At 42.5% G+C, this 24310-nt stretch overlaps 1 protein-coding gene across 12 annotated transcripts in view; it reads left to right on the top strand.

Moving 5' to 3' along the window:
- ZNF366 (zinc finger protein 366) overlaps window positions 1–24310 on the top strand; it is a 404477-nt gene that overhangs the window by 354536 nt on the left and 25631 nt on the right. The window contains exon 6 of one of the 12 annotated variants that reach the window (XM_085002429.1): window positions 21034–22151. The exons of 10 other annotated variants lie outside the window; for them this stretch is intronic. In XM_085002429.1, the coding sequence (XP_084858555.1) occupies window positions 21034–21124 (91 nt within the window). In that variant the 3' untranslated portion in view covers window positions 21125–22151. Of the gene's footprint in view, window positions 1–19457; window positions 20309–21033; window positions 22152–24310 lie in introns of those variants that run through there. One more of the 12 variants, XM_085002430.1, reaches the window with a different exon arrangement.

The following is a 24310-nucleotide window of genomic DNA, read 5'->3' as shown; positions in this document are numbered from 1 at the left end:
CTTGATCAGAGAAGAGTTAAAGAATATGAGACAGCTGTCAGCCACAGCTCGGTCAGTAGTTGTGGGACAGGACAGAATAGAACCCACAGACCAGATAAACCCACCACAGAGTGGCTGTGATTGGGGAAGTTTCTGGCATCCGAAAGTCCAGGAGGGTAGATGGACAATAGGGATGTCTTGCAGATGACAACAGGCAGAGGTCCAGGAAAGCAGGTAGTATCGGTGGCATCAGAGAGCAGAGAGAGGAGAGCTGGCCAGGTTCTTGTACATAGCGCTGTCCAGTTTCTGAGGAGCTGGGGCACCAGGCAGGCATCCAAAATGGGGATCATGAGAAAGAGTCATCACCAACTAGTTGTTCTCGAAATGTAGTTCTCAGGCCAGCAGCATCAGCAGCACCCAGGCTCTAGTTAGAAATGCAAATTCTCACACCCACCCCAGAGCTACTGAAATAGAAATAGCCGGCAATCTGTGTTTGAACAGGCCCTCTGTGATCCTCAGGTGTGCTCAGATTTGGAAACCATGGTCTTAGAGATGAAGCATGGGAACTTTTAGAGTCAGAATGCTAGAGTTTAAATTCCAGTTCTGCCAGTAACGAGCTGTGTGATCTCAATTTCCTTATTTGTAAAACAGTGCCTACTTCGTAGGCTAGCTGTGAGGATTAAATCTCTCTCTCTCTCTCTCTCTCTCTCTCTCTCTCTCACACACACACACACACACACACACACACACACGCAAAGCACTTAGACCCATGACTCTGACCTATTTAAGCATTAGCAAACACTGCTCATGTTTTGAGCCATTAGCCCTAAGGGATACGGATGAAGTAGATCCAACCATCCCACTGCTTGATGAAGAAGCACAGAACTTTGAATTCAAGGCTGCCTTTATCTAGATCCCTGACTGACCTGCACTGAGGAGAAAGCAGTTCCAGCTTTGGAAACTGGGGCACTGGGGGAGCCAGGTGGGTGAGTGTGATAACTGACTTATAATGTTCCACCGGGCTGCCTGCTTCCACGTTACTCCCAAAATGCAAAACGAAAGCTAAGGGATGAAATTTAGAATATTTTGATTTAAGGCAAGGAAAAACTTGTGTTCTGAAAGAAGAAAGCCCTTTTCTACTGTTGTGTAGATAGTCTGAGACCAGGTTACCACTTGTGGGATTTCATAAAATTCCTTTCTAAATGGGGAGGGAGGTTAGTGTCTCAAGGATTCCTTCCACTTTTTTGGAATCCAGGAGTCTAGATCTTTAAGCTTTTAGACATTAGTAGGCCCTGCCTCCCCCGTTTATGAATATTGACATAAATGCTCCCTCCCCCCATACTATTCCCTTTTGGCTCCTGTTTATTTCAGCTTTGGAATCCAGATGTGACCTGATTTAGAGTCTGGAAGGAATTAATACATAACAAGATGAGATCTTATAGTATTAATTGTTGCCTTTTTTTTTTTTCCTACTTTAGACATTTGGAAAGACACAAAGGGAATTTTACCCCCTTCTCCCACTAGTAAAGGCTAGGCAGTTATCCCTTTATTCAAACCTTCAAGGAGCACTTAGCAATGGTTTTATATACTTCACATGTGATACTACACACACACACACACACACACACACACACACACACACACGGAGAGCTGCCAGACAACCCCAAAGACACACACACACACACACACACACACACACACACACACGGAGAGCTGCCAGACAACCCCAAAGAGGCCTTATTCTCAAAGTCCTAGAAAGTCTTTTGTGTTTCAAAGATGAAAGAGACGAGTGTTTCTTATTGGGGTTGTTGGTTTCCAGGATACTAGGAGAGAGGTATGGCTTGCGTTTCTCATGGGCAGGCTCTGACTTGCAAGACCTGTGTGATACCTACAGAGGCCAGATGCCAAATGGCTCTGATGGCTTTCAGAGCAGACCTGGGCCCTTATACCCAAACCTCTAGTGAAGGTGGAGAGCTGCTGAACGGGCAACAGCAGTATGCAGTACAGTGAAGGTGGAGTGATGCTGAGGATGAGCAGTGTGAACCGATAATCAGAGGACTTTCCTGTCCCCTACACACACACATACACACACTCACACACACACAGTCACACTCATATCTTTGGATTCACACCTGTAAGGAGTCAGTGTCCAGGTGGAAGTCAAAGGAAAGGGAGAATATGGAAAATGACAGATATTATGCTGACATTGGGCTAATATTGACCCGCCCCATGGGAGACTGGGGCCCAAATTTATTTTATTTAGGGTAAGTATTTCCTCAGTAAATATTTATTTTATATAGGGTATTTCCTCAATAAATATTTGAGGAAAGAATGACTTGCCTAGTTTAGGAACTTTTTTTTGGAAAAAGAAACTCTTCTCACATTTTCTTAGTTCTTAAATATCTTTGGGGTGGTGAGATGACATGATGCTCAAGTGAGGTGGAGCAAGGAAAAGGAGCTGTAGCCCCTTCTTCTGGGAGTCAGTCCACTGCAGCGATGCTGGGGTGAAGGGGAGCACACAACAGCAGGCACTGGCTAGGAAGTGTCCCAGAGTTTCCAGTCTGTGCAGGGGCCTCTTAGTCTAGGCATTGATCGCTGACACTTCCCATTGAATGGTTTGGCTTGAAAATGGAAGGAAGAAAAAAAAAGCGCTTTTGAGCAGCAGTTCGTCCTAGAACATTTGAAAAAAAGAACACAATCCCATGAAAACCCTAGACAAGGAGAGCCAAGGGGGTCTGAGGCACAAATGGCTCTTGCTCCCCACTCCTACTTTGGAGCAGCCACACTTCTGCAACCCCGTGTCTTGATTCTAGCTCCCTTTGCCCAGCCGTGTTCTCCTGAGTCCCCCCCAAGGCAACGCCTGGTTTAGAACTAACACTAGAAGCATCCCTCCCCCACCTTCCTTCATAACGCGCCACCTCATCTGATGGGACACCAAGCATCATAGTGAACTACACCTGTCTTTTTTGGGATAAAGGGTCTGGAAATTATTTCAAGACTTAATAAAGCTGCAAAATGCCTATCTTTTATAGGGCCCGTGGGGCCTTTCTGTCTTCACTTTAGTAATGTAGGGACGTAAAATACAAGGAGTCCAGTGATAAGAATTTAAAGGCAATCTCTGCCTTTGATTTGCCTAAGCCTCTGATTCTGTGATCTGAGGCCAGAGCCAGGGACAAGCTGCTGTCTCTGCCTCAACTGGCTGCAAGGGAATGCCAACAAACTGCTTCCTCTCTGTCCGCAGGTCTTATCGGCTTTTATTTACCAAAGATTCTTTGGTCTGAATCCTGGATGTGTTCATGGATTGCTTTGTTTGAAATGCGTTTAGACAGTAGGCCTAGGAAAGCTGCCTCAGCTGAGGAAGAGTAAACTTTAGCACCTACAGCATATTTCAGAGACTGAGACGCCTCACCTTCATTTTTGAGAATATGGCCAGAGGTAGTAATTTTATTGTGATTCTGTGAGAAAAGTATTATTCCCTATCTTACTTTTAAATTTGTATAAGGCTGATTGTGCTGATGTGGTTAATTTCAAAGAAAGTACTGGTATACTCATTCACTCCTCATTAAACACGCACACACACACACATTTATCTATAGGACACATACTTGAGCCTCGCACTGGGCTGGACTTGGGGACAGGAAGCTGAGAAGGAAGGGTCTTCTGAATATGTGCTTCCATCATGATGAGTTAACTAAACCCGAGATCAGAAGACAGAATCTGTGGGACTCTTTGCTGGATTGTTTTTGTTTGTTTGTTTGCTTTTATTATTTATTTATTTATTTATTTTGTCTTTTTGCCATTTCTTGGGCCGCTCCCACGGCATGTGGAGGTTCCCAGGCTAGGGGTCAAATCAGAGTTGTAGCCACCAGCCTATGCCACAGCCATAGCAACTCAGGATTCAAGCCACGTCTGCGACTTACCCCACAGCTCACGGCAACGCCAGATCCTTAACCCACTGAGCAAGGCCAGGGATCGAACCCACAACCTCATGGTTCCTAGTCGGATTCGTTAACCACTGAGCCACGACGGGAACTCCCCTTTGCTGGATTGTTGAGTTGCATCATGCTGCACATTTTAACAGTGATGTAAGCTCAAGAATTCAGGAGAGCAAATGTTCAGAAAAATCTTCAGAAAATGAACATTCATGTGAAAGGCAACTCTCACCTTGCTGGTAACAAAGCAATTAATGCATAGTTCCACTTAGTTTCTAGAATATTTATTAAGCTCTCACTTATGTGGATAAAGCACTTGTTAAAAGTTCTTGTCGCTGAGCCATAGAATTAGAGGGGATTTTCATATTTTTTCCGTTTGCTTTTCTACTTTCCAGATTTCTTACAATGAATATGTATTGCCTTTGAAATTAGGAGGAAATATTGTTTGTTAATTTGAAATACTCAGTGCTAGCAAAAGCTTTATGAGACAGGCCCTCATTTGTTACTGTGAGACTATACATTGGTAGCCACTCTCTGGAAAGCATTTAGCAATGTATCAAACACTTAAAATGCCACTCATCTGTTCCAGTCTTGACCCATCTGCCCTCCGGCACTTCCTCTGCCTTCCCCTGATCTGCTCTGACTTGCAGGGAGCTGATCCCTGTGGATTATGTGTTTGAGGCTCCCTGGTCACCTGGTTGTGGTCACACTAGAGAAAATCTGGTGGTGGAGGGAAAGGGGAAGGTAGTTCCTCTCCCCACCCCCATCTTGGTGGCACCTCTAAAAGGAACTGCTGGAGTTCTAGATTCCATCAGGTGTTCAGAGAGGTTGACAGTGGCTTCACTCTCTCTCTTTTTTTTGCAAGCAAGCAAGGTCTGTATTAAAGGAAAGCAAATAGCTCCCAGGGCTGCTGGCTTCACTCTTAAACTCTAGGTAAACTCCCATCCCCTGATGACTCCACAGCCACTTCTAGAACCTGTGGAATCATTTTTTTTTTTTTTGCATGAATCCCCCATTATTAGAAAAACTTGAATGTTTTTTGTTTTCCTGATTGGACTTTAATTAATCCTCCATCTGACCCGTCACTTGCTTCTACTAATTCATCATAGAGAAATAATCAGAGAAGGTGACATCAAATATTTCTACAAAAGAAGTCCACTGCAGCATTATCATTTAGGAAAAAAATTAGAAGCATGTAAATAACCAACAGGAACTCTGGGTTAAATTGAGTCCCCCAAGAGAATATGTTCAAGTCCCAACTCCGAGTACCTACGAATGTGACCATATTTGGGAATATACGGTCTTTACTGATGTAATCAAGTGAAGATGGGTTACACTCCATTAGAGTGGGCCCTGATCCAGTGAATGGGGTCTTTGTAAGAAGAGGGACCTAGGGACACAGACACACAGGAGAGAGGGCCCTGTGATGATGGAGACAAAGATTGGACTAATGTAGTTGCACGCCAAGGACTGCCAAGGCTTGCTGGCCGCCACCAGAAGGCAGGGGAGGGAAGGAAGGATTCTTCCATAGAGTCTTCAGTGGAAGCTTAGACATGCCAATACGTAGATTTTGGACTTCTAGCCTTCAGAACAATGAGGGAATACATTTCTGTCATTTTTGACTCCAAGTTTATCGTAATCTGTTTAGGTAGCACCAAAAATCTAATATAGTAAACCAGTGGTTAGTAAATGTTTTTTTAAAAGTTGGAATGACCCAAGATAACTGATATATACATATATATATATATATATATCAGTTATATCAATATGTATATCCTATAATGATACATATGTATCAATATATATCATATATCAATATGATATATACATATATATATCAGTTATCTTGGATATATATATGTAAAATCTACCTAAAAATTAACATAAAATATAATAAGAGAGCTTGTTTGAAAACATACATTCCTGGTTCCTAGGTATTCTGTAGCTATTCTGATGCAATAAACCTAGCTTAGCAGCCAGTAGTATGTTCTAGAACTCTTAGCCATCATCAGATGGGACACTTGTCAGCCACCTCTGGCTGGAGCCAACATAGTTGGACCTTAATCTTGTTCTCTGAAATAAAATTTAAATGACTTGAGAGATGGGAGGGGGGACACTTTTCTTGGCTTCCATTCTCCAGTAGTCTCAGACTTCAGTGGAGCCTTAATTTGCAGCTAATTAACCTGTCAATCTTACTTAGAAGAAATGGGTTTCCTTCAGTCTTTGGGCAGATAATGCTGACACCTGAAGAGGTGTTTGCCAGCTTTCTGAGTCTTAGATAAGTCACTTCTGATCCCAAATCACAGAAATCAATCCTAGCTAACTTAAACATAAGCTAGTAATAGAATACATGCATACATACATACATGCATAAGGAAGTCCCAGCGAGAGCTGAACAACCAGCTTGGGTACAGGTGGACCCAAGGCAAATCAGTCACACACATTAGCATCAGTTCCAGCCACTACCCTCACTCAACAGCATGGATCCTAAGGTCTGTTCCTAACTTTCAGATTCCTCAGAGCCAAGTCTGATGGGCTCCATTTAGGTCATGGTGCCCTGGACCAATCTGCTATAGTCAAGAAAGCCTAGGGTCATAGAATTCAGACGCAGCAGCCAGGAGCCCGTGCATGTGATTAGGAGCCAGTTCTCTGAGGAGGAAAATGAGAGTGTGGCAGCTGCTCCAGGAGGCTGCTACTCTTCTGATCCCTTCCCCCACCTCCTACCTTCAGTCTCTCTCTGGGAACAGACCATAAACTTCTCCCAGGGAGAGACTCCATCTTCCCTTCGCCGTGCACGCTCCATTCCAGACCAACCCCTTTCTGAAATGCCCAGAGTCCTCTTTCCGAACAGGCCCCACCCATGCACAATGTGGATTCTTGAATTTCTGTGAAATCCCCTCTGTGCAGGGGATTCTTCAGGATCCATGAGATGATACTGCTCTTTGGACACCAGGAAATCAGAGCTCAAGAGTGTTGGTTTGGGTTATTTTTCTAGTGTAGTTATGGTCATGCTGAGTCATTCATACTAGTTTCCCCTGTTACCTCACACGTTGGGAGTGAACTGGCTGATTGGGAGGTATAGTCTGCTGCCACTTGCGCAACAGAGCTTTCCCCATTGGAAAGGTTGGGTGGCCAGTGCAGGGAGTGAAAATTTAATCCAGGCACAAGAGCACCGCACCCTAGATAGAATGCATTGGCCATTTTGAAAATGACTTATGTCCATACCACGTCGCGTCTCCTCTCCCCAACCTCTCTCTCAAAGGGGATCTGAGCACACTGTTGAAAATCAAAGCAGTTTCCTTAGGTACCTTCACACTTTATTCTTTCTCCACAGACACTATTTTAGCTACCACATCATCAAACATCAGCCATAACAACACAATTAGCTCTTATGTGTCACAGTAAGTTGCCACAAGACTCAGCTGTGTTGTCCTCAGAATTGAACTTAAAAAAAAAAAAAAAAAAAAAATCCTGGAAATGCTCAGCCTATGTTGTAACTGTGTGCTATCAGTACCAGTTACATAACCTCTCTGTGACTATTTTCTCATCAGTAAGATACCATAATAATAGTCCCTCCTTCGGGGGATTGTTGAGATGAATAAATATGTGTAAAAAAATAATAGGGCAGTTCCTGGCATGTGGTAAGTACTCAATAAATGTTAGCCATTATAATCTTTTCCTTCACCTTTGGGTAAATATTGATACACCCTGTCTATGTGAGAGCATCCTGCATTGTGAATATTAGTTTATATGTCTTTTTCATTCCTAGACAAGGTAGGAGCCCCTTCATACCTGCATCTCTAGCAGCCAAGGAGCCAGTGATGCTGGATGCATGCATGAACAGGTGCTGGAAAAGTAGGATGTCACTGGGACTAGGATGTAATAAGAGAACTCTGACCCCAAGTTTCTTTAGCCTGGGAGAAGAGTAAATGTATTAATTGGAGGATTTGTCCAAAGATCATAAAAAGAGATTGGAGGGAGGTTCCCTGGTGGCCTAGTGGTTAGGATTCGGTGCTTTCACTGCTGCATCCCAGGTTCATTCCCTGGCCTGGGAACTGAGATCCCACATCAAGCCACTGCACTGCATGCCATAGCCAAAGAAAACAAAATAAATAAGTAAATGAAGTCTTATCGACCTAGAGACACACACGAAAGAGAGTGTGGAGAGGACTAGTTAGCAGTTTTACGTACCTTGGGTAGGTTGTTTAACCATTCTTAGCCTGGTTTCTTGATCTGTAACATGCAGATAAGACCCCACAGCATTGTGTCAGAATCAAGTGTGGTAACAGGAGTAGAGTGCTTGGCAAAAATATAGCTATACGAGTAAGGGTTGCCCATCAAAAATTGAGAGTAGTTCAATGACAAGAGCCAGTAATACCACCGACAAATGCTTTAAGCACCAACTCTGTTTTTACCAAGTGCCCTATAGATAGTGATTTTTCCTATGCAGACATACCTAGAAAAGAAATGGGACTCATTAGCCAGCAGGAGTCCACTTGACTCTTTTGGGTCTTGTTTAAAATGGGCACTTAAAAATTTTCTCTGAGCGTCTCACTGAGCTGGAACAACTCCTAGTAAAGTAAAGAGGTGTTTCTGGGCCAGCAAAGGTCAAAACCTGGTACCAGCATATGGTAGCCCCTCTTATCAGGCCACCCAGCCCAAGCATATTCACTGGAAATGCCTGCTCACCTCCTCCTGCCCCTCTTTAACAGCAAGAAACCACTATGAGATGACAAAGTTAGATAAAATGAAGCTTCTGAAGGCAGAACTATTTCATAGAAGAACAAATTATATTGAAACACTCTTTCATTCTGGGAATACTTTTTCAGAAGGCACACTAATAGTTCTGGCTCATATTTTTATGTAAAATATCATATTTTTAATGGTTTGAAAGTATATTATTAGGTTTCAGAAGACAGCATATCATCCTGAAATCCATGTAAAAATATTTAAATGTGTAAACTATCTCTGAAAGATTTATTATAAGCTGATGACCTTGGTAGCCTAGCATGAGAGGAGCTGAGCAGTTAAAGGATGGGGTGGGAGAGACTTTTCATCATGGGCCCCTTTGAATCTTTTAAATTTTGAACCATGTCAGTATACTTGCTTGTTCAAATACCACATTTTAAAAATCCTCAGCAAGTAATTGAAAGAATCCATTTCTGCCACAATTGGTAATTTCCTAAAGTCTCTTACATGCCTATGGTTAATTTATGCTCATGATCTGATGCAATTAATTCCAAAATTGCATTTTAGTCATTTCATTCGTATGGATATTTATTTTCTAATTCTCAAATTGCTCCTGCCATTTGGTTATCGATTTCCCTTCACTTCTTTTTAAATCTCAACAAAATTTTTGAGGGGAAATTTTTTAAATTGAAAGGGAGCAAAATAGTTCCAATGATGACCAGATAGTGTTTTCGGGGTGGGGGTGGGGGTGCAGGAAGCTGAGGTAAAAGCAAAAAGAAAAGAGGAACATTTTTTAATGCACATTTTCTGTTTCCATTAATTATGAGATCATTCTGATATTTAGTTGAAGATTTTCTTATTGAACTTGCCCTAAATCTCCAGTCACCTGTATGAAATGAATGAATGATTAGCTCAGATCTTTAGCAGATCCTTCGACTTATCCAAGACTCTCCTGACACCAGTTCCTTCCTTGACATGGAGCCCATCCTGCCTGGGGCCTCATGGTGAGACTGAGACAAACAGGGCTGCCCAACCCTCCCCAGCCTGCCAGGTCTTCCCCACCACATGGACACACCCAGACGTGCACTCACACTCAACGCCTCGGGTCTGCAACAGAGGTTGTCAGATGTGAGCAGGCATCAGAATCCCCTGCAGGGCCTCTCAAACCCTGATTTCTGCGGCTCACTTCGAGAGTTTCTGATCCAGAAATCTGGGGTGGGATCCAAGAGTTTGTTTTTCTGGAGAGTTCCCAGAGTGATGCTAAGTCTGCTGACCTGGAAACCATACTTTGAGGACATCGTATTTATATCTTTCCTCCTCTCCAGGCCTGGACTCTGCTCATGGTTACTTAGAAAGGATCCATGTCTATCAGTGATGTAATTCTAGTAGAGTGGGAAGAGTCTGGGCTTCGGAGGCAAGAAAAGCAGGTTCACAGACCCTGCCCTTTGATGCTGAACAAGACTCCTCACTTCTCTCAGCCTCAATTTCCTCATCCGTAAAATGGGAATACTAATACCCACCTCATATAATTAAATATTATAATTTAATTGGCCTAGACCAGATTAGATATTCAAGGAATGACAATTCCTTTGATCCCACTCCCTTTCCTAGTGGGTAACAGGGTAATTACCACTCAAAGTGCCAACTTTTTTCAAGAACACACAGGATAAGAGCGATTACTTACATTTGTACAGTTCTTTACATTTACAAAATGTTAACATACGTTATCTTCTGAAGGAAGCCTGAGAACCTGCGTTTTTAACAAGCACTCGGGATAATTTTCATCTAAGTTTTAAAGCAACTAATATCCTATTTAATCCTCTCAACCGCATGAAGGGTGGCATTATTAATCAGATTTTACAGATGAGAGATTGGGGCTCAAAGAAGTTAAGTGCCTTCTTTGCCATGGAAACACAGTGACACAATCTCAAACTTCTGGCTTATAAACTCCATTTCTCAAGATAAAGATAAAAATCTTTACTGGTGGTATCTTAGGCATCAGAGAATGGAAAGTGGGGCAGATATTTTTGCCTGGAAAAACTATTTTTGGCACCACCTGATGCCTGATATGAGATTTGCAGGGGAATTGGAAAGGCTGGCCGTCAGTTCATATTCAATATTGTCCAAGTATGTGGCGCCCTGTACCATCAAGGTAAGGCAGGAAGCACCTGATCCAGGTGTCCTGTGGCCTTTCAACTCTGAGTGGCTGACCAAGCACCAGTTGGCCTACTGGAATGGAATATTTAGTGACCCTGCTGACAGGCAAGCTTCCTCCTTTTCCATTCCTTCTTCTATAGCTTGAGTCTTAATAAGGGAAGGATATAGTTGCTCCTAAATGTGGTTCTGGAAAAAATCTTAATCCAGGAAAGAGCAAATCTTGGCTCGAACCTCTATAAGTGGATATGGCCATAAGCCAATACACCACCAGTTGGGTTATTTATACTGCAAAAGGAAATAATTTCCTTGTAAGCTGCCTCCTTTCAGCTTCTGCCTAATTCAAAATGTCCCAGAAACCAAAAGTCAAAGCTGAACTTAATGAAACAAAATATTTGGTAGACATCCACATGGCTTCTTATAATAAAAGCAAAGTTCTGTGCGGTTTTCTATATTACAGTCTCACTCGTTAAGTAGCCATTTTAAATCAGCATTGACTTGATTTCCTCCAACAACTTATCATAGTTTTTACTTTAGTTCCTCACCAACTCCCTCTCTTTGTTCTAGAAAAGAAACTTGCATGCAAACCAGGTCAAGATGGTTCTTTGAGACAATAGTCCACCATCTTCTCAATCGGCTCGCTTTCCAAATAAAGCCACTATTCCTTGGCACCCCTCACCCCCCAAAAAACTGACTTGACTTCCTCTCTGACCTTCCCAACCCAGAACTTAGTTGCCTTTTGGAAACTCCTGTTGTGCTTATGTGTAAGGAGTGCCCTTCAGCCTACCGTGGAGATTTTTCTGTTATTTATTTTGAGCAAAGAATGCTGAAGAGAGAAGCAGAACTATGGACAAAGGCAGTGAAACTAGCTTAAGAGAAATTAATCCCTGGGTTGGGACAGAGTTTGACAACTAGAAACTGACTTCTTATACTTAAGGACCTTCTACCTCCATGGATGTGGCAGCAAAATCATGTAAGCCAAAAATTTCCCCATGGGCTTTGAGAGGAAAATCCCATTTTCTCATCAAAGAAATGCAGTTTATCTCCTGCCTCAATTAGAAAGAGGGCATGATTTCTCTTGATGTTGATATTCCCAAAATTTCACAATAAGCCCCATGGGGGATATGGCACCTCTGACTCAGCAGTTAGATCTGGTGCTTAAGGAAAATGGCTTACTAGACTGTGAAATACTTTAGGGTTCAAACCCACTTTTTCACCCTCTTTTACAGATGAGTATGAGCCCATGAAGAGGGTAGTAATAGGCTCCCAAAGAAACTTGTAACTGTAAAATAGGCTGTTTTTACACTGTAGACATTACTAATTTGTAGTGTTCACAGACTATGATGAAATCAAATCAGAAACATTAAAACAAGTGTTTGCAATCTAGCAAAATACCCCAAACAAGAGTTTTTGAGCCTGGTGAGAGGATGAACACATAAGGTGTCTCCTGGGAATATTCTTAAGATCCCCAAAACATGAATCACAAGCCATTATTTTCTTTACACACTGAATTTCTCCAGTTGGGAATGGAAGCTTTCAAGAGGAATACTGATTCAGCTCAGTCCTTTGATGTCCAAAGTAGGCCTTGTCTCAGAGATATGGACAAAGTCACTCCTCCTGAGCCATCTTCCTGCAGGTTTGCTGCCTCTTTGCCAGCTAGAATCCTCAGTTGGGGAGTTGAGACAAGAGGTGAGTCAGGGTCCTTTTGGTTCAGCTTTGGTACAGTTTTACTTAGTGAGGGACCTATAATGATTTGCACTGTAAATTCTGGACTTCAGGAGTTCCCATCATGGCGCAGCAGAAACGAATCCAACTAGGAACCGTAAGGTTGCAGGTTCAATCCCTGGCCTCGCTCAGTGGGTTAAGGATCTGGCATTGCCTGAGCTGTGGTGTAGGTTGCAGACATGGCTCAGATCTCGTGTTGCTGTGGCTGTGCTGTAGGCTGGCAGCTGTAGCTCTGATTCGACCCCTAGCCTGGGAATCTCCATAAGCCTTGGGTACAGCCCTTAAAAAAAAAAAAAAAGTAACAACAACAAAAAACTCTGGACTTCAATTCCAGACTCACGTAAATCTGATGCATGCCATGATGAGGAAGACAAAGATGGGAGACTAAGTGCTGTGACAATATAAACAATTTATATGTAATCCAGAAGTATGAGCAATAGATTCATTTCTTCACTTAGTCATCCATTCAATAAGTATTCATAGAGCTCCTGGTCAGAGGGCACTACATCACTCCAGGCCACGCCAGGCACAGATGTTTCCATGCTCTGAGCAGAGCTCTTAAGGAGCAAGTGACCGGCCCTGACTTCAAGCAGCTCAGTGTGTTGGGAGAAAGGCACCAGAGGTCAGGCAGTTGCCGTACAGAGTAGAAAGCCTAAGATGGAATAACTAGCACCGGCAAACCTGCAAGCTCAGGGATGGGACACTTATCCTATCTTTGGGGGACAGAGGGCAGCTTCTTGGAAAAGGCTGCATCCTCCTCAGGTGCAGACAGGATGTCACCAGGCTAAGAAGACGAGGGTGAACAGTCAGGGTGAAGATGCAGTACATGCACATGCAAAGGAGTGAGGGAGAGACAGTGGGTACACAGAAGCCACTTAGAGCAACTTAGAAAGTAGAGGAAAGAAGAAAGTTGCCCCCCAAAAGGAAAGGAGGCAAGCGGGGAGGGGAAGGAGGGAGGGAGAGCGAAAAGAAGGGGTGAGCTGTGAGATGGAAAGGAGATGAGAGAGTGTGGCCAGGGCTCAGAGTTGCCTTGATTCTCACCTTCCCCTGGCCTGGTAATCAGATTCCCAGGGATGTCACCATGTGTCTTTTTCTGCATTTGGCATGTGTCCGCACTGTTTCTTATAATCAAAGTAATTCTCACCATATCATCCAGGTTTTCTTGATATTCAGCAGACTGAAATGCAGGTAGGTTTTTGGGTTTTTTTTCCCCCCTTTTTTTTAAGCATGCAGCTAATAAGCATGTTTAAAAGAGTAGGAGGGCTAGAGGTGGAATCCACTAGTTTTGCTACTTTTTTTACATACTTTCCATTAAACACTCCTGCTACTTCCTGGCTTCAGTCTGTCCACTTGAAGAAATGCTTGCTCTAAAGTCCTATTCTAATCTTCAGGCTCCCCTGCCAGGCATCCACCCATGGGATAATTAGGGGAAATACTGGTTGCTGACTTTTCAAAACCAGATTTCAACTTAATGATCAACATACTCTAGTGGGAAAGGTGCTACAAAGGAAGTTCAAAAAAAATAAATAACAAAACACGTGTCACGTCTTTCTATACACCAACTCTTTTTAACTTTATAATTCCTATACTTAAACAAAAAACCAGTTCAATGAATAATAACTGCCTAACAACAATAACAAAAATAGCTTAACCTTATTTTGGAGGATTCATTCTTTTCTCTCCACTTTACCACTTCCTACTCAATCATCGTCTATTAACTTTTTCACACCACACTCAGAAACCGATAACACAAAGTTACTGAACATAAACATTTCTAGCCTACCTCTTTCTTACAGTTTTGTTCCTCATTTTTCTTCTCACTTCCCCTTAAGGAGAATTTTTCTCTCGTTCCTAAATGGGCTCATGCCCATAATTAGTCCCAAGAAAACTTTCAAACGTTTTCTCATGCAAAATGCCTTGAGGGCTCTGATCCCAATACAATGATCTCCAAATACACAGTGGCTATTTTTGAAAGAAAAAAAAAAGAAAGAAAGAAAGAAATGCCAAGAAATCTGGTTACAAATCAGTAATAAGCCCTGCCAACAGTTGTAGCCATCAACAAAACCCAGAAAGATTGTCACCTGTACCCTACTTGGTAAACACCCTTGGTCCACACTCTCTAATTGTAATCATCATCTTAAACTGTTAAAAGCAGCCGTGTACATTGGGGTCATTACTGTCCTTCTTCTCACGACAAGCTTTCTATTGTCTGCCTAATATGTTCCTAGTTCCTATTGCCAACTGTTTTCAGGCCATCCCGCCATTCCTTTGCCTCTCCACCTAATGGATTGGACCCGAGGGCTTAAAATCAAGCAATCAACAATCAAGCGTGGCCAGCTCTGTCCCTCTTTTCACTGGCATCCTTGGGGGACCCTGTCACCAGCCCACTGCAGCCCTTCATGTCCGGAGAGAGCCGTTTCCCATGGGGTGTGAACCACACTCTATCTCTACTTCTCTCTGGTAGTTTCAATTCTTAAAACTTGCTAAAATTGAATCTCTTCTTAAACCCCCCCCATAACAAATTGAATTTCTCTCTAGTGGTACACTTTTATCTCAGATTTTTGGTTTTACCTCGTCTCTTACTTTTGTGCCACCCGCTTTGTAAGCCTCTTTCTCACCTTGAATCAGTTCTGTGTTGGTGTTATCCCTTTCCCCCCACTTAGAATGGGCAAAATATAGGCTAAGTCTCTTTCTCCAAAAAAAATGTTTCATACTTTTAAAACGTTTGAAGAAAATTTGTTCTACTTACTCAGTTCTTTTTAAAATATATTTAAGCTTTTGCGCAGCAAAGGAAACCAAAAAGAAAACAAGAAGACAGCTTACAGAATGGGGGAAAATAGTTTCAAATGATGCAACTGACAAGGGCTTAATCTCTAAAATACAAAATATATTTAAACAATGGTTACCGCCAAGTGTGGAATTGGGGCAGTTTGAGGGTAAAGTATGGAAGGGAAAGGGGGCATCTTTACATTTTATTTTACCTGTTTTTGCTTTAAAGTACTTATGATAATAGTGTACTATTTCGTTATGAAAAAAATACTTCTTTTATTCAAAAACATCTTTACATTTTTCAGAAAGGGGACGAATTCCTGCCTAAAGCTTTTCACATTTCTCTTAGATTATGGTCATCGAGACTGTCATGACCAAATCATTCTTCACTGAAAAGAAGAGGGGAACAGAGACCGTGAGAAACTGCAAAGCTCAGGGAGAGAATGTCATTCAAAGTCAGCGATCCCTGACCTTGTGTTTTAGCTGTGAGCCTGTGACCGAGTTCTGCGAGTGTCACACTCTGCAGGCTGAGCACAGGGAGAGTTCAGATAATTATGAAATAAACCCTATACCTAATTCTGATGTTTCTTTAGCAACTTCTGGTCAGTAGGAAAAGGTGCCTCTTAATTTTCCCTCTATACTGTTTCATATACTCAGAAATATTCAACAATCAGCACATGTTTCTATTGTAATTAAACACAACATACACACACACACACACACACACACACACACACTCACACACACTCACACCCTAACTGAAACTCCCATTCTCCTGAGATTGAGGAATTTAATCAGATTTCTTTCCTAACACATAGCACTAGGTGTGGTGTTAGCCAGGGTCCCAGCAGGGACTTAAAGGGCAAAGGTGCTCCTGATGGAGACCAAACGGGGCAGCCAGGCTTCCAGAGCCAAACGCAGAGCAGTGTCAGGTGGAGAAAAGCTGTAGAAGGAAGAGTGGGAAATACTCAGCACAGGTGTGAAAACGCAGTTATTTCAGGAGTTACATCTTTATAGAACATCACATCAAGGCAGGGAAGAACATATTTTAAAACTCAGTCACAGCCGTATGCCACAAATAAACCTGCCTGGTGGGTGTAAGCTTGAGGGTACTGGCAACCGGAGTCACGGGCCTAGAGAATTAGGGGGAAATTGCCAGTCTCTGGAAATACTCCTTTCAGTGACAGTCAATTTAATTGTGACATATGTGGGTCGCAGTGTTCCTTCAAGCCAGCGTGTAGGTCCAGGCCCGTTAAACAAATCTGTCTCTTAGGTGCCTTCCTGAGTCTCATCATCTATTTGCCAATCTCCAGGCTTTCCCAATGTACTTCGAATGTCTAACATTGCAGTCTGAAAGTGACCCCCTCTCAGCATCCCGTCCAAAATGCCCACGTATTCTGAATGCCTATCTGAACAGTAGATTCTGGCTACCAAATTAAATGTGTCCTCAGTGTTTTCCACGTGTTCGTGTTTAAGTGCTGCCAGATGTCTTCAAGTAGGAATTCTTTATTTCTGCCTTTTCACTTCATTCAAAATACCTTCCCCCTTAAAGGAACTTTGTGAGCAACTCTCTATCTCATCAACCACCTTAAAAACTCTTCTGGAAACTCTCCTCTGGCAAATACAGTCTTTCTTGTCTGGAAAACTTTTCTTCATGGTGGAATCACAAGCAAGCAGTAGTCTCTGAGGTTATCAACTATGCCAACCCCTTCATCTGACTGTTGAGAAAACCCCCTCCTGCTTTTTCCTTCTTTAATGTCAGCATTTAAATTTCAACTCACCTCTTCCTCTCCTGTTTGTTCTCTTGTATCATTTGTCTTTCCATTAGAGTCTCAGATCTCCTACACTCCTACTAACTTAAGATAAAAAACAAAAAACTATGGCCTTTCTTTTTCCCAGGGAGACTTCCCTCTTTCCTCTCCCCAAGTCAGATTACATGACACTGGGATTCCTTCTCTTACTGTCTGTCAGTATTTCCAAATGTAGAATTTTGCTGTAAATGGTTGTTTCTGTCTCTAGCGTCTGGGACCCAATCCTAGCACACCTTGGCCGCACCCTGACACACTTGGCTCCAGAACTTTTCTGGACCCTGTGGTAGAGTTTGCTGGGTCCCTACTGTGCAGAGGGCACATTCATAAGCATTGCCCACCCAACACCCACACACACATACACACACAAACCTCTGATCCTCACGAGCCCTTGTGAAACAGAATTACTGTTCCCATTTTATTTATTTATTTATTTATTTATCTATTTATTTATGTCTTTTTAGGGCCGCACCCACGGCATATGGAGGTTCCCAGGCTAGGGGTTGAATTAGAACTGTAGCTGCCGGCCTACACCACAGCCACAGCAACGCGGGATCTGAGCCACATCTGTGACCTACACCACAGCTCACAGCAATGCCCTTAAGCCACTGAGCAAGGCTGGGGATCGAATTCACCTCCTCATGAATACTAGTCCTTAACCACTGAGCCACAACGGGACCTCCACTGTTCCCATTTTTAAAGGCGAAGAAACAAAGACTGGGAGACGCAGTGTCCCACCCGAGGCAGGTCAGCTAGTTGGGAGCAGAGCTGGGATCCAAGTGTGAGTGTTCTGACTCCAACTCCCCCACGTCATTAGTTTCTGTATGTATCACTGGCCTCTCTGTTTTCCTCCTCTTTACTCTGTGCCAACCCACTCAATCCATGTCACCAGAGGAGAAATAAGAGAATGACAGAGAGGAAACATCACCAGGCCCTCCCATGACCCACCTAAAGTTAAGGTCCCCCCAGAGGCTTCTGCTTTTTCTCTTATAATCCCTGGAAAGGGGCAAAAGCATTAATTTTAAATTGTTCCCTCTGTCCTGCTCTTCCATCCTCTTGTTCATATTAATTTAATATTGGGTTTACGGCAACATTTCCATAATAGTGACTTTTAGACTGTGCTTTAGGTTGTATTCTCCTTTACTTAACGCAAGCTGAGTTTTCCGTACTCTCAAAATAATGTTAGATTTTGTGCCTACCTGAAAACTTTTCCCTAGTCCTGTTTTGCTTCAACTGAATACTTGGGGGCAGCTTTAAAGCTACAGCAAAGGGGACAGAGGACAATATATGTTCCCAAGAATCAGAAAAAAAAAAGTTGTCACATCAAAACATGATTCATAAAATTAAAATATTGATAAATTGGACTTGATGAAAATTAAAATGTTTTGTGCTTCAAAGACCCCACTAAGAAAACCGAAACAAGTCACTTACCACAAGAAAATATTTGCAAATTATGTATCAAATAAAAGATTTGTATCCAGAATATATAGGAATGCTCACAACTCAATAATAAAAAGACAAATAACCCAACTAAATGGGCAAAAGATTTAAATCAGTATTTTAATAAGCATAAGCACATGAAAAAGCGTTCACATCATTACTCATCAGGGAAATGCAAACTAAAATGAGTTACATTTTCATACTCACTGCAATGGCTAAAATCATCACAGACAATAGCAAGTGTCGGAGAGGATGTGGAGAAGTAGGAACTTTCCTACATTGCTGATGAGGATGTAAATGGTAGAGCCCCTGTGGAAACTGGCTTCGTAGTTTCTTACAAAGTTAAACATGAACTTTACATACAGCCTAGCAGTTCCCCTCTGAAGTATCCATTGAAGAGCAATAAAATCAGACTTCTACGCAAAATCTTGTACAGAATATCCATCATAGCATTGTTTGTAAAAGCCAAACCTTATGCCAACTGAAAGAAGCCAGCTGTACACAGAAGTACATACTGCCTTCCATTTATATAAAACCTATATAGAGAGAAATTAGATTAGTGTCTGAAGCTGAGGGAAGAATGGAGATTTACTGCAAATGGGCATAAGGTAATGTCTGGAGCAATGGAAAAGTTCTAAAACTGGGTGTGATGGTAGTTGTACAACTGCCAAATGGTTAAAAATAATTAAGTGCTTACAACGGGTAAATTATATAGTATGTAAATTAGAGAACTGTTTTTTATTTAAACTTTGCTAGGTGTTTTTTTTATCTTTAGCTTTATTGATTTTTGAATCTATTAACCCACCTTGCTTTGCTGTGCATTTACTCATTTCTGGGAAAACTCTAGCATTGCATAGGATAGAGGGTGCAAACACATTACGTTGTCCCTTAGTACCATTTGCCCTTGCTTGGCCCCTGAGCAAATAAATTAAAGTGTTTGTTGATTTATTTCCTTTACTAGGTTACCAGACTTGGACAATGTTAGTCAATGTCTTCAAAATCCAACACTGAAGAAACAGACACATTCAAAATGCTGACTTTTTAGACCTGAAAGAAAGGTTTCGCTTTGTTCAGTTAAATTCAAAATTTTAAAGATGAGTGGTAAAAAAGAGGCCATGTATTTTGCCTTTATCATGGTCAGATTTTTCATCAGAATCTGAGTTCTCTGCTACCTGTCAGATTAGGCTTCTTCCTACAATGAGGGTATTAACCTATTCTGCTTTCGTGTTGGTAGAAGGTCAGGAATGTTTGCCATGTTCCTCGCCCCATTCAGACCTCGCGTGGGTGGCCTGCTTTAGAACTGTGTTATTTCAGTAATGAGAATTATCCTGCTTGGGAAGAGGGCCAGAGAGGCTGAAGAAAGCAGACTGGAGGTGGCTAATGGACAGAATCTCCTTGCTTTGGCTTTCAACAACTGGAATGAAATTACACTTCCTTGTCAGACTATTTACACAACTGTTATTTCCACGTAGATTATAACCCGGCTCTGTGCTGCATGCCTGAGGCGTCATGTACTGTCATATACCAAATATGCTTTAATATGTTCAAGTAAGACGTTATATGATCCTTTGCTTGGCAGACATTTTCATTAACAACAAAATAGCCATGAAATTAGGTTGTGATTCATGAAACAGCTCCAACTAAACTGTCATGATCTGCGTAGATTCCTTGAAGGGCTCATGAAATTAAATTCTGCCTATGTTTATATAAGCCATTGGTAACTTTGGAAATAGGAACACATCTCGTAGTGCATGTCTCCAGAAGTACAACTAGCTGCATGAGACACAATAAATTATTTGCCTTGATAACTTACTAGGATTTGGGTGTCAGTCTTAAAATCAGAAATCTTATCAATACATGGCATACTTGATTGACTGATGACTGGCAGACCCTGAGAATGGATTTCTCCCTCAGGGACAGACTCACATGAACCAAGCTCACAGGGACTGATGTACACAAACCAGAATATCAATCTATGAATTTACCATGAACTGTCAAGTCATCCATAAGCCTCAAAGACTTGTCTTAGCAAATTGGTGCATCCCTTCAGCTTGGGAGTTATAATGAGACAGAGAAGCGGGCTTGGTTAGCTTCTCACTGTGTTAGTCTGCTCGAGCTGCCATTGCAAAATACCATAGACTCAGTGATTTAAATGACAGAAATATATTTCTAATAATTCTGGAGGCTTGGGAAGTCTAATATCAAGGTGTTGATCAGTTCAGTTCCTGGTGAGGACTGTCTTCCTGGTTTGCATGTAATCACCTTCTCACTGTGTCCTCACAAGGTGGAGAGAGGTCTGTCTGGTGTCTCTTTTTTAAAAGGGCACTAATCCTACTGGGTCAGGGCCCCACCCTTATGACCTTATTTAATCTTAATTATTTCCTTAAAGGCCCTCTCTCAAATTCAGCTACATTGGGAGTTCAGGCTTCAATATATGAACTTGGGGGGAGACACAATTCAGTCCATTGAACTCACTTTCATCACCTTGCCTCTTTTTCTCCTTCCCTTCTTGTACCTCGTCTCTAACCCATGAATAGGGTGAGAAGGACATATAAGGAAGCAGGACCATTTGTTCTTGTCGGAAGCTGGTGTGAGCCTTCAGCATATTCTCCAGGCCAGGTAGAGTGAAAATGTGACTCCTTCTTCTAGGAGGAAGATTTTTCAGTTCTTGAGAGGTGTTCTTTTTTTTAATATATAGTTAATTTTATTTATTTATCTACTTACTTACTTACTTACTTATTGGTCTCACCCATTGTATGCAGAATTTCCCAGGCATGGGATCAAACTCAAGCCACAGCAGTGACAGTACCAAATCCTTAACCACTAGGCCACCAGGGAATTCCTTGAGAGGCCTTCTTGATATAATTGCTATACTCTCCTCCTGCTCCATGTTTATGGCTCTTTCTTCATCTCCCAACAATTCCAAGGATGACTTCCAGCCTCTTCCTGCCAAAGCTCCCACTCCCCCTCAGACGACCCACTTGCACAGACTTGAGTCAATTCCCTACCAGCCCCTTCTCAAGAGTAGGCCATTCTGTCCATTGGAAACCCTCATGCTTCTTTTTACTTTCTTCTTTTTGAATCCCAAACTCTTGGAGAAGAGTTTAATCACTCTGCAGCACCAAAATCACCTTTATCCTGAGGTCAGGGCATCTCTCAACTGTAGACTCCCAGGAAGGAGTCAGAATCCATACCCCTGCTCCATCCTAAACTGCAGAGGACAAATTGCTCACTTTCTGAGTAGTGTCCCTGACACCTTTCAGTCTTGAGCTAAGGGAAGGGGAACTGACCCCCTGACACCCGCCCCAAGTCCTCCCTTCTATGACTGATAAAGTGATTTGGTCTTTAGCATCAATTCCAATCTCCTTCCTGTGTGCCTTCTTATACTGCAAAACTGAAAACAGTCATTTTCAGATTCTATTGCAGTTAGGGTTCTGGAGGCAAATTAGGTTCTGCCAATTGATGGCACTTGAACAAGATTTTGAAGGCAGACTGGAGCAGGAGGATGGGGCAAGGGATCTTCCCACTGCATTCAAGTCCATGGAAACAGAGGTGGAACTTTTCTCATCCATGATCCAATGTCCAAGTCCTGTCCGAGTGGACATTAAGAAGTAGTTGCCTCATGCCGCGGGTGTGGTCCTAAAAAAAAAACAAACAAGCAGTTGCCTCAGTGATGGCAGAGGATTCCTCATCCCAGATCACAGCTCCAGTGGTATGATCTTGACATCAGTGCTTCTAGAGTCCTAAGGCTCTTGACTCGGCACCTCTGGATGAGGGCCAGAGCAGCAGCTCCCCTGGGGGTCTATTCAGTGGTCCTGTTCTGAAAGGCATTTCTGTATGCCTGGCCTGAAATCTACTCCTCTAGCCCTTCCAAAACTTTCTAAGTACCAAATTCATTGAAATAAACCTCATTCTGATGAAATACCTAGAGTGGTTTCTGTTTCCTGCAAATGATCCCTGGCTGATACACCTCCCCTTAGGAAAGGGAGTAGGGAATGAAATTCACTGGCACCTCAACAGCCAGCCTGAAACTTCCACTTTAGCATGCTCTTAGAAACTTCCTGAGGCCGGTCGTCATGTTGGGTCCTTGTGGAGCACTCCTCCAGTGCTCCTTATCATGCTCGATCACATGGAAAGAGCCCAATGTATTTAAAATAGCACACCCTTCACAATGAAGATAATATCTTCAAGTCCATGTCTTTACGTAATGCAGGGTCTATCCAGTATTTTATTTATTTGACTAATGACAGTGTCATTTTTCCCCAACCTAAATGCATTGACTAAATCCCTCGACTCATTTGGCCTGACTTCAGGAGCAGGTAGAGAGGTAGAGAGACTTCAGGAGGCTGAAAAGAGCAATTTCCCTTCCAGAATACCCACACCACCAACTAACATTGCACTATGAAGAGACTGGTTCTTTGGGTTTTGTTCCCTGACACAATGCAGAGAGCCAGCCATTGTGAGTATTGAGCCTGTGATCCAGAAGTGCCTTTTTTGAGCTCATCCTCACCTGTCCTCAGCACGAATGTTGAGAAGGAAGCAGAGAGAACACGAGGACCATGGGAGGCAGTACAAAGGAATTAGTGTGTGACCTGGGGGGCTTCCCTTCCTCCATTCTTCCAGGCCACCCCATAGAAAATAAGGGAAACATCATTTGAGGTGAATAATTAACTTTCTCGTAATATTATGTAGAGTGTGAATAAAAGCAACTTTTAGAAACTTCGCTATTTATCTGGCTGTATCACATACTCTAAACATAAAATGGTTTGCTTGCTCTATAGATGCCACTTCAAGACTGGGCCTCTAGTTTGGCTGCCCCTAAATTCTGTAGAAATTCTGAAGCTACCACTGTGACTAAGGGCATTAGGGAGCAGGGACAGCGACCAAGGTGAGAGAAAGCCGAGAATGGGGGAATGGGGACCCAGACAAAGTTGGATCTCCTCTGTAGTTTTGCCTGGGGGCAACATACCTCATCTCTGAACATTTATCATTGGAATGCTCACCCCCAAAATAACAACAAGAAAAATCACTCCCTTCCTAAAGCTTGCATCATGCTTTTTATTCCAATCTGAGTCATGGCAATGTTCTTTGAGTCATCTGCCAGAATTTAATCAAAGTTTCACAATGTCCTTCCCATGTGAATTCTTTCTGGCTTCTCTCTTAAATTTTATTTTTGCATCAAGATATCCTCTGGGAAAAAAATGGCTCCAGGGTCCCTTGCATTCCAAGGATCTCCACACAGATTTTCAGTCCCTCCAGTGGCCTCCCTCTTCTCTTCAGGGGAACCCCAGCAAGGTCACCAGCTCCCTTTGTTCTTCCTTCTTCCCTTGCCTGTTGTGTCACTTTCCTGTCTCCTTTCCTTGCATTATTTTCTCCACTAAAAGCTTCTTCCCCATCTCGGCACCCTTCTAATCCCTAGGGGACAGTGACATTCACTGCCTCCAAAGGGAAGACCTCAGGCTAAGGAACAGGCAGCAGACGCCTCATGCCCTTCAACCCTAGGTAAGTTCCTCAGTGTCTCATGGGCCTCAATTCTCTAGAAATCCAAACAGTTCTCAGTTCATGTCCATGCTTGGTTTACAATCATTTGGATAAAAATCCTACCACAGCATAGGTACAGTCTACCCTTACACAGAAAGAATCCTCCCATTACATGAAGAAAACGTATTATTTGAAATTAACATCCTAACTTTGCACCAATAGGCCACTGGTAAAATAATGAGACACTTATTAAAAAGCATGACTAAGTATAGTGTCTGAAAAGTAAAGAAAGCAATTTGCAGAAGAGTACATCTAGTCAAATCTATGTCCTAT

This window comes from Sus scrofa, chromosome 16 (genome assembly GCF_054392235.1).
Source record: "Sus scrofa isolate SSC_HxYL_T2T_F1_AM1 chromosome 16, Sscrofa_HxYL_maternal_Yorkshire_Landrace_v2.0, whole genome shotgun sequence".
NCBI classification, from domain to species: Eukaryota; Metazoa; Chordata; class Mammalia; order Artiodactyla; family Suidae; genus Sus; species Sus scrofa.
The sequence above is the reverse complement of the archived record's forward strand: the minus strand, read 5'-3'. Positions and strand labels throughout refer to the sequence as shown.